This window comes from Alexandromys fortis, unplaced genomic scaffold, assembly GCF_014885135.2.
Source record: "Alexandromys fortis isolate MF-2015 unplaced genomic scaffold, M_Fortis_MF-2015_v1.1 scaffold_0, whole genome shotgun sequence".
Lineage (NCBI taxonomy): Eukaryota > Metazoa > Chordata > Mammalia > Rodentia > Cricetidae > Alexandromys > Alexandromys fortis.
Genome location: NW_026067949.1, coordinates 20,235,943 through 20,252,625, shown reverse-complemented (window position 1 = coordinate 20,252,625; position 16,683 = coordinate 20,235,943). Strand labels below are relative to the sequence as shown.

The following is a 16,683-nucleotide window of genomic DNA, read 5'->3' as shown; positions in this document are numbered from 1 at the left end:
TACAGTATTCAGATACTCATGATGTACAAAAATAGGTGTAAGAAGGTAAAGTAAATCATATGTTAGAGAGTGAGATTTTGAGAGGGGTTAAAAAATTGTGCTTGTTATTGTTTATTTTTTACTCTTTTGGCTCTTTGGGAGGTTCTGTCACCCAACTTCCAAATAAATACATGGAGATTTATTTTTCCTTATGAATGCCTAGTCGTAGCTTGGCTTGTTTCTAGCCAGCTTTTCTTAACTTAAATTACCCTGTCTACCTTTAGCCTCCAAACATTTATCTTTCCTAGTCTATATACCTTTCTTTACTCCTTTCTTTGTGGTTTGCTGTGTAGCTGAGTGGCTGGTCTCTGGCATCCTCCTCTTCTTCTTTCATTCACTTGTCTTTCTACTCTTCTTCTCTTCCTATTTGTTGTCTCTGCCTGCCAGTCCACCTCTACTTTCTCCTACTTATTGGCCATTTAGCTTTTTATTAGACCATTAGGGGTTTTAGGAAGGCAAAGTACCACAGCTTCACAGAGTTAAACAAATGTAACATAAAAGTGGCAGGATAAAACAAGCATTAAATCTTTCTGCAATTAGAAAGGCACTAAATATTTTACTTTGTTCTCTTTAGTCAAAAACATAAGCAAATATGCATTGTCCTTTTGGATGCTGTGTAAAAGTATTTCTTGACTAATAACATGTGACAGTCAATTGTGACTGTCTTAGAGAAGTTCTCATTATGCTTGCTGCCTGTGTAGCTTTCTTTCTGAGAATTTCTCTTCTTTTTTAACCCCCATGTTGATGCCTATATTAAAACATCTTTAGTTAATGCTACCTCTGCCTAATGCTGACTAGTTATAAACTTCTTTTCTGTTTTGAAGCCACTAACCCCAGTTTGACCTGAGTTCAGGTCCCTAATAAAGAGAACATCTCAGCCTGTAGTATTGTGCCTCCTCGCTGACCTAAACCCCGAAGTTTATGTAATAAGATTTCTCTTAATTGTGTAATAAACAACCTCTATAAGGAATTGAAAGAGATTTTGGGTTACTGTACACAACTTCATTTTTTTTTCTGTATTGCTTCATTTCCCTGATAATGAGTATGAAAAGTCACCAATTCCAAGCAATCTTGTTATGAAAGAGCTTTTGGCAGAAAGAGGCTGAAGTGTTTTATACTACTAACTTATTTTAAGAGTTTCAGTGTCCTAAATTTGACATGTTTCTGCCTATCATTGGTACCTATTATTTCACATTATCACATGTGGGCTTCTGTCATCATGTAAATGGAATTGATTGCCTGGAGTCACGAACAACTAGTTTAATTTTATATAACAATTTTTAAAAGCCATTCTCTAGATCATATATTTACTTCACACTTAGTAAACAACCTTATCTATTAAACTTCAAACTGGTTGTGGTGATTTGCAAGTGAATGGCCCCCAAAGTTTTTGGCATTTTTAGGAAGTATGGTCTTGGAGTACACGTAGGCTTGCTGGAGGAAATATGTCACCATGAAGGCAGACTTTTGAGATTTTATATATGTTCAAGCCATGCCCAGGGTCTCAATCCATTTCCTGTTTCCATTGACCTGTAAGTCAAAATGTTGAACCCCCAGCTATTTCTCCTGTATCATCATGATACAGGAGATACTGCTTGCACACCATCAAGTTGCATCGTGATGATAATGGACTAAACTTCTGAAAAAGTGAGCCAATCCATTTAAATGTTTTCCTTTATAAGAATTCCCATGCTCATGGTGTCTCTTCACAGAAACAGAAACCCTAACTAAGACACTGGGAAAACTCTGCTGCAAATGCCTGTAAGCTTAGCTGAACCCCTGGTGCTATTGGTTTCAGAAAACCCGTCAGTCATCATTGAAGGTGCAGACGCCCAGAGATGCCTTTAGTTGTTTGAGGAGTCTCCTTTGTTTCCTCCAATCACTTCAATATCAAGTCAACTCACTTCAAACTGTCTTAGTAACTGGAAAAAGTTAACACCCAGTCTTTAAAATCCATGAGTCATTTTCTAGGATAAAAGAAGAATCAACACACCTTTAGTCGGCAGCCACATCCAACCAGGGCTGACGTTCCGTGAACACCTTATGCTCCCACTTGAACTTGAGCTCTTCTGCAAGATCACCCCGGCCTAGCTTGCGGAGATGGCGAGCCAGGAGGCGAATTTTGTCCATGGAAGTCGGGAGTGAACGTTTCCAGAAGCAAAGCAGGTCGTGGATCTGCTCTGTCAGATCATCTGGGTGCTTGAGTTTGATGAGCTGAACTGTGCTGCGGCGCAGAGGAAGGGATGCGGTGAGGATCTCAACACCTTCTTCCGAGAGCTCCTCTGCCAACCAGTGAAGTAAATTATCCCAAAGAGCCTCTGTCAGGACACGTGTAAGGTTAGGTGAGGATAGTGAGGTTAGGATTCTTGTTTAGTCACTTTCTGATCTAACGCTCCTCACCAGGTCATGTGAAATCTATCTGCTTTCAGGTCTAGCCTCTGAGAAAGGAAACTATGGGACAATCAAGGTAGAATGCCTAATGTCTGCCAGTAATAAGGTCATCTGAGGGTACCAGCTACTGCAGAGGCTTAGCAATGCTAGCAGCCCTAGGAAGCAGAAGAGCTTGTTAAAATGATTTTTATGCTCCATCCATATAATGATTGAGCAGTAAATACTAGGGTAAGACGGGCATATGGTGTTTTTAATGAGCTCTTAGTAGATGCTGATGCTGGAGTCCAGACCACTGCTTGAATAGTACTGTGTTGGAGGATGTTCTCCAGGTACAAGCAGATATTTTTTATTAGTACTAATATGATGAATAACTACATCAGCTATTTTCACAGGGATATGACTACACATATATGCACAAAAGCCAGAGTACCCGGAATGCATTTCTATGGAAGGTCCTCTAACAGAAATGTCCAATGACCTCTGCACAATATAGACCTGCAAACATCTTGAGTAGATTTAGTATGATCAACACAGCTCTGACCAAGTCTGGAAAATTGGTCGTCTCTTGCATTTCTGATTCCATTTTGCAGTCATTACTTATTTGTTGTGGTGTGTAATTTAGACCACCTGTCTGTGTAAGGCCCCCATGCCCTACTCTCTTCTATCACAGCCACTTTTCTCCTGGCTTGCATTCACTCTCACCTTCGACTACCTGCATGAACTACTGAATGCACTTTCCTGTGAAGATTACTTAGGAAAAGGGGCAGATACAACCTGGTTAGGTTCCAAACAGTGTTCTCCTAGCAGCAGGCAAAGCACACATTTTGATGTTCATTGCACTTCATAGCTTTTCCTCTCTCCGTGTCTTTCCCTCCTTCTTCTGAAATTAGCAGGCAGCTTCATCACCAGTCTCGCCAATAACTGTTAACTCCCCTAACCACAATCCCTTTGTCCTGTCTTGTGTTTCCAAAACAAATAGAACCCAGGCTTCACACTTCATTTTCTTTCTCTCCTTTTCTTTTTTTTCCTTTTCTTTTCTTCTCTTCTTTCCTCTCTTCCTTCCTTTCTTTTGCAATGCTAAAGATCAAGACCAGGAGTTTTGCTCCATGGTCAATAGTTTCTCCACCACATCGTAGACTGTAATTCTACCACTGAGCTACATCCATCCACAGCCTGAAAAATGTTGTGCCTCATAGTCAATGAGATTGCTTCCTCCTATGTGGTCTAAGTTTCTCAACATTACTACTTTCCTTACACCCTAGATTTCCACAGCTCCAGTTCCTCTGCTCCTGGGTAGTAAACACGTCCCTCCATCACTAGTAGCTATCTGCCATTTTCTCACCCACCCATGCAAAGTCCTTCCTGCCTTATCCCAGTGCTGCTCTAAAGGCTCACCTCTCTATATCTATGATGGTCTTAGAATCAACTTAAAATGTCTTTCCTCTTTCTCTTCATTGTTTCCTGGTTCTTAACCTTAATCCTGCTTTCTTAACATTTTCCAAACTACTTGGGCTTCCCTGAGTCATGAAAAATATATTGAATGCAACCAGCTATGCTACTTTGTCTCAAGCATATTATCTGAGATATTGACAAGTGCACTTAGAAATCTTATTGTTCTAAAGTCAATTTAAAATTTTCTATCCCAATGGCCAGCAAATTCTTTCTTCTGTCCTAAGCCCACTCAAACTGTCCTAGAGACATTTGGTTACTACTTACAGCCACTGGCTCTTTTTTTTTTTTCTTTTTCTTTTTCTTTTTTTTCGAGACAGGGTTTCTCTGTGGTTTTGGAGCCTGTCCTGGAACTAGCTCTTGTAAACCAGGCTGGTCTCGAACTCACAGAGATCCACCTGCCTCTGCCTCCCGAGTGCTAGGATTAAAGGCCTGCGCCACCACTGCCCGGCTCAGCCACTGGCTCTTGGTTTACATCTTCTGTGACACCCATTGACTACATTATTATTATTATTATTATTATTATTATTATTATTATTATTATTATTATTTTATGCAGAAGCAGTATTTCATGGCTTCCTTCTTTTCTCTCTTTCCTCAGTTCACTCACTTCCCCAGTGTAACTCATTGTAACCTTCCTGTGTCATTTCATTTGAATTTTTTAAAGAGCATATTTTTTCTAAATCTAATTTTTATTCAATATTTGTGTATGTGTTTATGGTTTACATATGAAAATGTGGATGTACATATGACATAGTGTTTATTTGTAGGTTAGAAGATAACTGGAATTTGGAGTCAGTTCTCTCTCTCTCTCGCTGTGGAGTGCAGTGATTGAACTTGGGTCTTTAGGCTTATATGGAGAGCACTCTACCTGCCAAGCCAACTTGCCAATCCCAGATATTCAATTTCTTATGTCTCTCCCAATGAATTCATATAATCTTACTTACTTACCTCTCTCTTACAGGTAACATACCTCAGTCTACTATAGATTCATCTTCAGCTTTGTTTTTTTCTTGAACATACTCTAGAACTGAAATATTTGCCTCTTTGTGAGTGATGAACCTATCTGTATGGCTATAGGACAGACAACTGAGATACCATATTTATAAATCTGAAACTATCAACCTTTGGCCTTTTCTTATTTCCAGCTGCCTGGGTCTTGATTTCTTTGTTTGCTTCTTTGATTTTTTTATTGGGGTAGTTTGGCTGAGTAAGCTTAAACACTGCTATTATTCAAATTTCTCAAAGCCCATGTCACATACTCTTATGTCTAAACACTCTCTCAACTTTACAGATTTCAAGTATTCTGATTTCCGGCCATAGTGACACTCTATTAATCATTCTTTCTGTAGTTGGGATCTTACATATTTTACTTAAAAGACCCATGTTTCTTAGCCAGTGGTGTTATTTGGAGATGGAGGTTGAGCCTTTGGAGGTTGAGCCTGGTGAGAAGAAGTTAGGTCATTAGGCTTTTATTTTTGTGGGAGTACTATGACCCTGAGGTCTTTCTGTTTCTCTCCATTTTTTTTCCTGATGGGATGAGATGAACAAAACTCCTCTGCCATATCCTTCCACTACAGTCTACTCTACTGCCAGAAGTCATGGTGAAACTGAATCAAAACAAGCTTTTCTCATTTTAAATATTTTTGACATTTATTTGTTTTGTTTCACATGTGTTCGTGTTTTGACTGTGTGTATGGCATACCATGTGCATGCAGTACTAACACGGGCCAAAAGAGGTCATCATATTCCCTGTACTGGAGTTACAGATAGTTGTTAGCCACCATGTGGGTACTGGGAATCAAATGAGTTCCTTTGCATAAGCAACAAGTACTCTTAACCATTGAGCCATTTCTCTAGGCCCCTTTCCCATTTTAAAATTGATTTCCTCAGTTATTCTGTCACAGTATTGGAAGACTGACCCCTACAAAGTTCTATCTTCTTGCTGAAAGGAATTAAAGTTCTCATCCATATTCTTGCTATTAATTTTGGCTTGCTTTTGAATTTGACACAGCTAATAAAAATTTGAGACTTGATCTGATCTTGTTAATCACATTATATAAATCTATTGAAAGGCAGTCCTATTGTCTAAGCTTTTTAATTTGAGTATTTTAAGCACTTAATTATTTCTTTGTTGTGCAGGAAAGCTCACTGTGCACTGTGGATGGGACAGAGTGCCGAATATTCTTCCCACAAGGTGGCCTTCTAGGAAGAATCGCATAAACTATGATAAGTGAATGCACTGGAAAGCAAGGTCATGGAGGGAATGCGCTGGTCTGTTCTCATTAACCCCATGACATGGCCAAGATGATAAGGCATAACACCAGGTGTATGCACTTGTATTTGCTTAATCTACCTGTAAACATCACCCCATCCTTTGTTTTCCTTAATAAAAGTGAGAACTGTTTTGTTTGCAATACTCTTTTAGAACTCTGAAGCCTGGAGTCCCCTAGTTTGTCTCCATTCAGATCTTTAGAATATATCGTTTGTCTTTCAGACATAGCCTTGTTGGTCATGGGGCAGGTCAACAACACAAGTCTAATCCCATCTATGATCATCCTTCCATCTGAAGCTTTGATGCTACCTGGAACTTCCTAATACACATAATGAGGAGTGCCATGTTTTTGTACAATCTGATGGTCATTGACAACAACAATTATTGTGTTTTTATTTAAGCATTAAATTTCTTTAAAAATTAACATCATTAAACTTTCTGAGATTTCACTCACTTCAGCTGTGCAAACTTCACCTGTTCTCTTTTAAAATGTATGTCTTTGATAAAGTATATAATAATAAAGTTTATTCCTGTTCTCTATACAATGCAGATGAGGAGTGCCTGCATTTTCTGCACTAACCCATAAAGACTGCTGATCAGGATTCTGGTCCATTCCTGGTGGACCTAGTAAAGTATGGTGAACAATATGATCAATTTGATGAGCACAAATTACAGAATTAGTAGACTTTACACCATTAAATAATATATTTAAAAAGTAAATAGAATAAGCCTGTCAAGTCCTATTTGGAAATTTGCATCTTTGTTAGGGAGCTACATTCTTATTAATATGAAACCTAACTAATTATGAATAACCACAACCAAATATTTTCCCACCGGTTTCAGAGCTTAAAGTGCTCGGCATTACACAAGGAAACCTTCTCTTTTTTGTTGCAATGGAATGCACACCTCACTTTCATCTTTACTGACACCTAAGACAATCCTTAACTGACAACATTTGGATACTGACACATGGAAATTAGAGTTGAAGTTGAACAATTTTGCAGTGCTTCAAAACTATAGTGTATTTACCAATCTAGAATTTCTATGTGAGCAAAATGCTTTATAAAGCTCATATTTCTATGAATTACAATATAGTTCTAATCATATATATATATACACATATATATATTTGTAAATGCTATTTGAGGTTACATGTACATGAATTCTCAAAGAAGTCCATTGATGGGTATTCCTGCAATGATTAAGTGTTACTCTCTCACTTCTTTTATAAAAAAGAACTCAGTTACTTGTAAACTCTATGGCAATAAAAAGTCATTTGACCAGGACAAAGTGAAGGGTCCTTACCTACAGGGTCTGTGGACGCTCTTTTGGTGCTCTGTGGTCGGTTGATTACTTTTTCGTGCTGCTCAGAAAAGGGAAGCACAGTAAGCGAAGGAAGTTAAACGCTGAAGAACAAGCGCAGTCTCCACCCAAACCTCACCCTTGTTGGCAAGACTCAAGTTGCACACCTTGCAATCTGAGACTGTGTGTGTGTGTGGGGGGGGTGTTCACCAGTAGCTCTCCTGTGTAAGCTCAAAGTACAACAACCCAGATGTTTCAAAAAATTTACACTTAGTCACATTTAAGCATCACCATAGAAACCACATGAAGTCCAAACAAAACTAAAATTGAGGATAATTTAAAAGACACTAGCATAAAACACCCCATGAACTCTATGCCGAAACCATGATAGTTCATAAAATCCATGTATGCCAGGAACTGGGCCTTAACACTCAACTCGGAACTTGGTACCCAGCAGAGACTCAAACAACAGTTTATGTGAATGATATTCATACAGGATACAAGAAACAGTTAAGTTGTTATGCATATATCTTAAAACACATTTTTCAGAACTAATCACATAGTTCATCATTCCTTTTGAAACTACCTGAATAACAATTTGTACACAGTTAATGTGGAAGAGTGAAAAATGACATAGGACAAGAAGCAAAAATGTCTGGTTTTAAACAGCTAATTAGAGGCTGAGAAGCAAAGTTTCTTTGAAGCATTTGACACCTCAATCTCTGTGAAAGATAGTTATTAGGACTGCGTCACAAAATCTTGAACACAGTTCATTACAGCTTCATCTATAATGACAAAAACACAAATGACCAAGATTGTCTTAAAGAAGTGAGCACTACTCCGATTATGGAAGAATACTTACTAAAAAATCAAAGACAAATAATTGCAGGACAAAGAAGGTTAAAAATTGAAAGATGCCACTTTCTAAATAGAAGTGCCATAGACTATTGTGCTAACTGCAAAACTTTTGTTTTGAAAAGTTACGTATTCCAGTTTCTCTGAGATCATGTTCCTAAAATGACATTTTTTTTCAAACATGGGAAAAATTGCTAGTGATTTCTGATAGGTAGGTATCAAGGAGACATGACAATAAAGGGGAATAAAGAGGGCATTGTATCTTGATGGTATGATGGGTATGCCATTCATCAAGCTACAAGGTAGCAGAGAGCTACACACAAACATGTATTGATGTCACCTTCCTGACTTTGACAATATACCACATTTACATGGAGTACAGATGCTAAGGAACATTGGTTGAAGAATAAATAATTCTCTCTACTACCTTTCCAACTTCCTAAAAAATCTATCTTTCCTTCCCCCCCCCCCGTGTGTGTGTGTGTGTGTAATGGGACTGAACCAATGGCAACATGCATACTAGCGAATGTTCTAATACTAAGGTTGAGGTACACTGCCAGCACCCCATTTTTTTTTATTATAAAAACCTATCTCACAGCAATGACAATAAGAACAATAAATGTACCATATGTCAATATGTAGCACACCTTATGTACTTAAAACAATAAGTTTACTGAAGCTGAATATTTGCTTTGTAGCAATGCTTTTCATAGAAGTTCTATGGAAGAATATAAAACAAATTAAGAAGTTTCAATAGAAGGAAATTAATAAATAAATATATATTCAGGTATATTGTATTGTACCACTTAAATCTAAATTAACTTGGATGTAATGACTATATGACAGACCCTTTAAAACTGAAATATAAATGTCAATTTATTTATACTTTTAAATTCAGTTTATATGTGTGTAAACATCTGTGTGTGCTTGTGTGAATGTATACACTCAAACATGTGCAGGGACCCATTGAGGCTTTGGTGTCAGATGCCATGAAGCTAGAGTTGCAGATGTAGGTATCTGCGAACCAACATATGTGGCTGCTGGGATCTGAGCTCTGGTCCTTTTGATTAAGCAGCAAATATTGCTAAATGCTGAGTCATCTTGTCACTGCCATAAACATTGCAACAAAATCTGCCTCCCCATCAATGGCCCTTGCATGGACTAAGCCAATGGCAAGATATAGGTATCAAATTGCTTTCGTTATTTATGTATCAGTAATTTTTTTCCTGCTCCCAAGATATTGTTCTTTGTTCACAGAAGTCTCATAGCATCCTGACACTTGACAATGTTTCTGATGCCTAAATAAAGAGGGGTTTTCACACATATGTGCATCCAGTTTTCCCATAAAAGATACAGTTTAACATTTGGGATTACAATATGATTATATTTCTCTCTTGGATTTCCTCTACCCAAACCCTCGTATATACACTCTTCCCCACTCTCCTTCAAATTCATGACCTCTTCATTCATTAATAGTTACTGCATGTAAATATTTCTATACATACATATTCCTAAATATAACCTCTTCAGTATGTGTAATATTACTTCTGTATGTATACCAAGTGGTCAGTCTTGAAATCATAAGGGATGTTTAATGTCACTTTCCTGGGCTTTACTTGCCCCTCCCCACTCCCTCTTACTGCTTACTGCTCCATCCATTCTCTGCGTGGTGCACAGTTCTTGTCCTTATGCTATTTTGCCTGGAGCATTGCCTTTCAGACTTCCTGGTGTCCAGAACAGCCCCCAAGGCCAGATAGAGTCTTCATGCCCTTATACAGTCTTTGTAATAATCCCAGTGTCCCCATGCCATCCTTTACAGAAACAAACAGCTCCACTTTTATACTTTCTGCTTTTTCATTTTTTTTTCTGCTCAGATGATGTCAACCTTTTACCCCAGCCACATACTTTATCTTTATTAGTAGCCTTTTTGTATGTTAGCTAGTATATTTTGGCATGTTGACTATAATTTCTTCATCACTTTCAATTTTTGTGGCACATGAAGATTGTTGAATAAAACTTTGAAAAAAAATAAAACTTTAAGGTTTCAAAGTTTTTTCTTCAATACACTATTCTCTTACAAAGGAGACTAGCAACACTTATGTGGGGACATTTATCGACGACGACCCTCTTAAAGATATCAGCATACCATAAATAATTTGGATATATACAGGTACATATTTATACTGCTATTTATAAGTCAATTCTCATAAAAAGTCAATAAAAAGAACCAAAACCCAAAATAGCCACTTAGGCTTGAAGTGGGTATGAGTATTGAGTTTTAAGGCTTCTATTATCAGGATTCTAGGCACTGCTGACTATTCTTTCTGCCTAAGAATAATCCTCTTACTGAACTATTCAAGTTTACTAAAGAATTTAGCGGAGCTCAAATCTGTGGGTTGAGTTGCTTCTCTGTGTAATTTTCAACAAACTGACATAGAGTTATCTATTAAGCTCTCTAGTTTTAAGTCCTTTAGCACCTCCCATTTTCCCCCTTGTAGGTCTTTTCACTCTCTCAGAACAAGTCTGATCAGTCTTGGCTTTCCTTGTTATGTTAGTATTTTCTGTGCGTTGGCAATCACAAACTCTTGTACTATTGCAATATATACACATATGCATATGTATATTGATAGATAGATGGTAGATAGATAGATACATGATAGATAGATAGATAGATAGATAGATAGATAGATAGATAGATAGATAGATAGATAGATATCATACTATTTTATAGACCCTAGAGTTAATTCCTCCTAATTGTTGACTGGTTCTGTTAATAGCAATGGAGATTCAGACAGAGAGCCTGTAAAGCCTTTTAAATGCCATGGCTTGGGTCAGTTTAAGTCACCTTTTTTATCACACAAGTTTGGAAAGAACTGGCTGTCATTTTTGCATGTATGAAGCGTTTCTACAGCACTAACATTCTAATAGGTGAGTGTCTGAAGTTCCATCTGTAATTATGATGTAAACAGAGGCTTAGGTAAACAGAAAGCCCATCAGTCAATGTCACCATTACACAGTAACCTCAGAAATAGTGTTCTATCTTGTGTCTCACAGCAGCTCTGCACTAAGCTATTGTGGACCATTTGATCTCTAACAGTGCTTTGATCTGGAAAATACTCAGCATTTCAGTATCAGTTATGACTTACATCCATTGTAACGTGTTTTCAGGGAGCTTATGATGGTGCATTCAGTAGCCAAGCCAACATCACTATAGAAATACATGTGTGAGAATAAAGGAAAAAAACATTGCAGAGGAAGAATAAGCCATTGTGGGCTGGCATTAGGGTGATTTGTTTGGTGACATCATATTATCATTCCACCCTCCAACCTAAATGGTTGAATGTGGGTCATAGTTGAGAACACAGCAAAGATGATGGGGTGACCTAAGCCCAAGTTCTACAACTGGTAAAACACAAAATGAAGCTTTAAAAGGAAAATTAAATCATTTAGACTATTTTGCACACATCTTAAGTGGTTAGGTAGAAACAATGATATAAAACTATGCCTTTGAGACCTGGAGCAATACTCTATTTTAATTATACCTTAGGTGGTAAACTAATTTCAAAGGCATCTAGGAAAATATTGTTGTAATTTGATAAATGCATAAGTAACAAATGATAAATTTGTCTTATTTAGTTTCTAGTGCATTCCAATATGGGGTCTTCCAGAGAAGAATCATTTTTTATCAGATAATTATGCTAGAGATTCCCTGTTCTTTTGAGTATCCTTATACATTGATGCTGTATAGTAGAATGAATAACAGCACTTAATCATGAATATAAACTTACAGGTCCTTATTATAGTGTCTTGTGGTAACAGCTATTTCATCTAGTTCTACCTCACACTCCTCACACTTCAACCATCTTGCCACAGATTTTTTTTTTTGGTAACCAAGTAATTAGTTATGTTACTAAAATACACACAAGTTTATTTTAGCAACAGACAATAGATGAAAGCATGTATCTAACTAGTATCTGTCTGCATATCTTTAGGATATCTTTAATGAACTAGCAATAGACCCAAAATGCATCTAACTAGTACTCGTCTGCATATCTTTAGCTTGGGTTTTTATAAGGCGCTTTAAACAGGCCAGTTCTGGATTTGACTGTTAAGGTAATTTGAATGAGAATGGCTACCATTGGTTTACATATTTGAGTACTTGGTCTTTGATAGCTGTTTGGAAAGTATTAGAAGGTGAGTTCTTGTTAGAGGAAGTATCACTAGGCGACAGGCAGTTATAAAGCATCAAAACCCTTCCACTCTTCCCAGTACGCTCTGTCTACCTTCTGCTGTGGAATGGGTTATGAGCTCTCTGCTGTTGTTCTAGCTGCATGCCTTCATGTCTTTGCTCTGCCACCATAAATTTTAACCCTGTGAAACTGTAAACCCAATTAAACATTTTATTTTATAAACTGCACTGCTCATAGTGTTTTGTAAGAGCAATAGAAAAGTAACCAATACAACTGCTTACTTTAATCAATTTATTTTGTGTGAGTGATTCTTTAATAATAATTATCATTTGCATTAGAGAGCAGTTATAGCAAAATAATTGTAAGCCACTTTCTTAGGTTTGTAACTGACGGTTAACATTGATTTCTTAATGATTTCATACTAGAGGCAAGCTAGATAGACTATTAATCAAATAGGTAATCTGTTATAAAACTAATACTAGCAGAAATTCTATGATCTTTATAGGTTCAACATAACTGTCTGTCAAATAATAACTTATTGCAGTATTGTCTCAGTCTATGCTTTATAACATTATTTCATTCCAAAAACAAAACAGTAGTTTGATTAATTATCATTTCTATTTCACAAATGTAAATTTGTGAAGTCAACATGGCTAAGAAATTACAAAACTAGATTTAAAACCCAGGTCTTTTTAAAACTCTAATTAGAAGGTAATGTTCTCTGATAACATATTTGGCAATGATTTTGATTAGTAACCATAGGTTAGGAGTTACTCTAAAGAATATAACCTGTAATCTTTGCAGCAAAATGCAGTTTTGTGAGTATCTGATGAAATAGTTATTATGTATACTTTATAGATGAAGAGAACAGATTTAAAGAAAGAAAACAATTTGGTCAAAAATGTCCATTTAAAACGACAGACATACCATTCAACCTACTATCTATAAGAAAAATCAGATCCTAAGTTTACAACTGTAAGTTAAAACTTGCATAGAAAATGAATATAGCATATAACTTTGCATTTAGTTATTCCAGTAACGTCTACATTGCATGCATCATTCATACATGCTAACTTTGCTTCCCTGGACTTGGAGGTAGTATGAGATGGAGGTTTAAAACCTGACTTCTGGCACTAGTACTCATTTAGTTGTGACCTTGAGCAAAATATTCCCCTTTTCCTTGGTTCCTCACTTTAAGCAAGAATAATAGCAACTGTTCCCCAGTGACATTGAAAGGAGACACTGAATTATATCATGCTCCTTTAAAGCATGGCCTAATGTACAACAAAGTGCTCAAAATATTACCAGCCATGACTTGTTTATTCTTAAAAAATTACTATTTGCTGCCTGCTTAACAGGAAGTTCACTTATATAAACAAAAAGAAGCTCTAAAAATAAGTGCAATTAAAACAAAACAGCATTGCTAAATTCTGTTGCTAGCCAAGATTTCTGAACCTGAGAACAATTCACAGCTAAGAAGGGAGTTTTGCAAGTGATAGAGACATTAACACCAGCCTGTGTTCTATTCACAAGATCAGAGGAAGGGACTAAAAAGAGAGCAGCTGCATCACCATGTGGATCTATGTTTTATTTAAAGTTAATGTATGCATTAATTTAAGAAATAAATGGAAACACTACCAGAAACGTCAAGACTTGAGGACAAGCATTGTGTGAAAGAAGCATTCTTCTTTTTTTTTTTATTTTCAGGTTAATGACATCACTCAGGATAAATAGGTATGGACAGTGTTTATGTCTTTCCAAGCTCTAGAGAAAACATTTTAATGGCATGGGAGTAATGAGTCACAAAGGGAATTAGACTCTTCTACATCAGAGAAAGCCAGATCCGGTGGGTAGAGGGATGGCTGCAGTGTCTGCTCAACTGTCCCTAGGAGCTGTGTCCCTATAGGAGTAGAACAAAAAATCTTACCAGCGTGTCCATAAGTGACTACGCTCTTAAAACCAACATGATTATGGAAGATTGCTTCTGTTGTGTGAGAATTCCCAGGTGAGCAGATGACCATGATCTAAGACTCAACTCCAAAGCTGAATTTCAACAAAAGAGTTTGGTTATGGTGTCTTGGAGGCCTGCTATTTTTCTAAAGGCAAATGGAAGGGGAGTGGATCTGGGAAAGGAGAGAGGAGCTGGGAAGAGTAGAGTGGGGGGAAACTATGGTCAGGATGTATTGTTTGAGAGAAGAATCTATTTTCAATAATACATAAATAAGCAAAAAAAAAACCAAGCAAATAAATAAATAAATAAAATTGCTCATTCCCTTCTCAGGGGGTAGAAAAAGACTCCATAAGAGAATGGAAGCTAAGTGTTGTGACTGGGTCATATTATGACCTTGTCTTTTACATATCAAAAGAAAAGAAAAAAATATGTTTCTCATTGAATATAGAACATAAGCTTGCTGGTGCTTATTATGGAGGAAAGGAATGTATTGTGATCAATTATTGTAATCACCCTTTAGAAATGTATTTCCAAGTTTTTTTTTTTTTGTAGATGAAATGGTAGGTCATATTTTATTTTCTTTAAAATTTTTCTACAAGAAGAAATAATACCATCAAATCAAGGTGTAAAGTGATGAAAGAAGTGTTTAGTAAAGTTCCTTCTGCATATTCTTTACTGTGTTTACACACCAGCATACCCAAAGTTTTTTTTTTTTTTAATATATATTATGTATACAACATTCTGTCTGTGTGTATATCTGCAGGCCAGAAGAGGGCACCAGACCTCATTACAGATGGTTGTGAGCCACCATGTGGTTGCCAGGAATTGAACTTAAGACCTTTGGAAGAGCAGGCAATGCTCTTAACCACTGAGGCATCTTTCCAGCCCATCCCCAAAGATTTTTAAATAAAGAAATTAAAAGGCACCATCATGGGCTAATAACCTGTGGTTGTTGTCACATAGACATTCTGTTAACTCTATAATCAGCATAGAACTTCGCTGACAACCTATAAAAGATGATGCTTCAGTGTGAGAGAAAACTGTTACATAATAGCAAACAAGATTTAGCACGTCTCTAAAATAGTCTATCTCAGCTCTATAGGGCAGTTTATCATAAGTTCTTGTCTGTGGATTTTGTTGTATTGTTGTATTTGGTTCCTATTTATCTCTTATATTGTTTTATAACTTTAAAATATTTTCAGCTTAAATAAAAGCTACCTTGAGGTTTTGTCTTATACCAGTCAAAATGACCAAGATCAATAAAATAAATGGCAGTTCTTGCTGACAAGGATGTAGGGTAAGTTCTTGCTGGTGGTAGTGCAAACTTCTACAGCCATTATGGACATCAGTTTGGCAGTTCCAAGGAAGCATGGGACTCTAACTACCATAAGATTCAGCTATACCACTAGTAGACATATATCCAAAGGACAATTCATCCTACTACAGAGACACTTGCTTAGACATGTTCATTGCCATTCTATTCATAATAGTCAGAAGTTTGAAATAGCCTAGTTGTCATCAACATAACAATGGTTAATTTATAACCCACTAAGTGCAGTTAGTACTACCCACTTGTGCTATTGAGGCTTTAGTTATCAATCCTAATTAATTTTTATAAAAGTACCACATCTGAAAATTGTAAAAACGCTAAGGTGCCTGTGACCATAAGCATTTCTCCTATTCCAGAATCTATTCATCTATTTACTTAAGAATACTTTAGTGCTTCAGGCTGTTAGGAAAAATACGTTTTAAAAATCATCCTTGTAGGGTAGGAAATGCAATAAACATCCAAAATCAAGAGAAAGTGATGCTGCCGGCAAACCAAGGCTTGCAGCGCATCCGCACCCTTCCGGTCTTCAACATGGTGTGCTATTTAATGTGGCGGAAGCACAAATGCTGACAGTACCTTTTTTTTTTTTTTTAAACTAGAAGTGGTGTGACGAAATGTCATGAGTTCACAGGGGTTTTTTGACTTTTTTTTTTTTTTAAGGAAGTTCAATCTCAGCAGAACTCGGTCTGTGTTGCTTATATAAGCCTGTCATTGAGGTATTATTGGGAACTCCAGTCTCAGATACACTTCAGCCACGAGACTGAAGCCTTCCCTGTTCAAAGCAAAACCGCTGAACAGGTGGGGGAAAGACAATGTAGTCACAGCCCAAGCTGACGAAAGCAACCAAATGTCATATAGTCAGCCATCTGGGGAATTTCAGAAGCACACGCTCTAGCACCAA

At 36.9% G+C, this 16,683-nt stretch overlaps 1 protein-coding gene across 3 annotated transcripts in view; it reads right to left on the bottom strand.

Moving 5' to 3' along the window:
* Positions 1-201: 201 nt before the first annotated feature.
* The window catches only part of Dthd1 (death domain containing 1), a 52,436-nt gene continuing 35,954 nt past the window's right edge, over positions 202-16,683 (bottom strand). For all 3 annotated transcript variants that reach the window (XM_050150251.1, XM_050150252.1, XM_050150253.1), the window contains exons 9-10: positions 7,460-7,517; positions 202-2,357 (exon numbers count right to left, since the gene is read on the bottom strand). In XM_050150251.1, the coding sequence (XP_050006208.1) occupies positions 2,035-2,357; positions 7,460-7,517 (381 nt within the window). In that variant the 3' untranslated portion in view covers positions 202-2,034. The remainder of the gene's footprint in view (positions 2,358-7,459; positions 7,518-16,683) is intronic.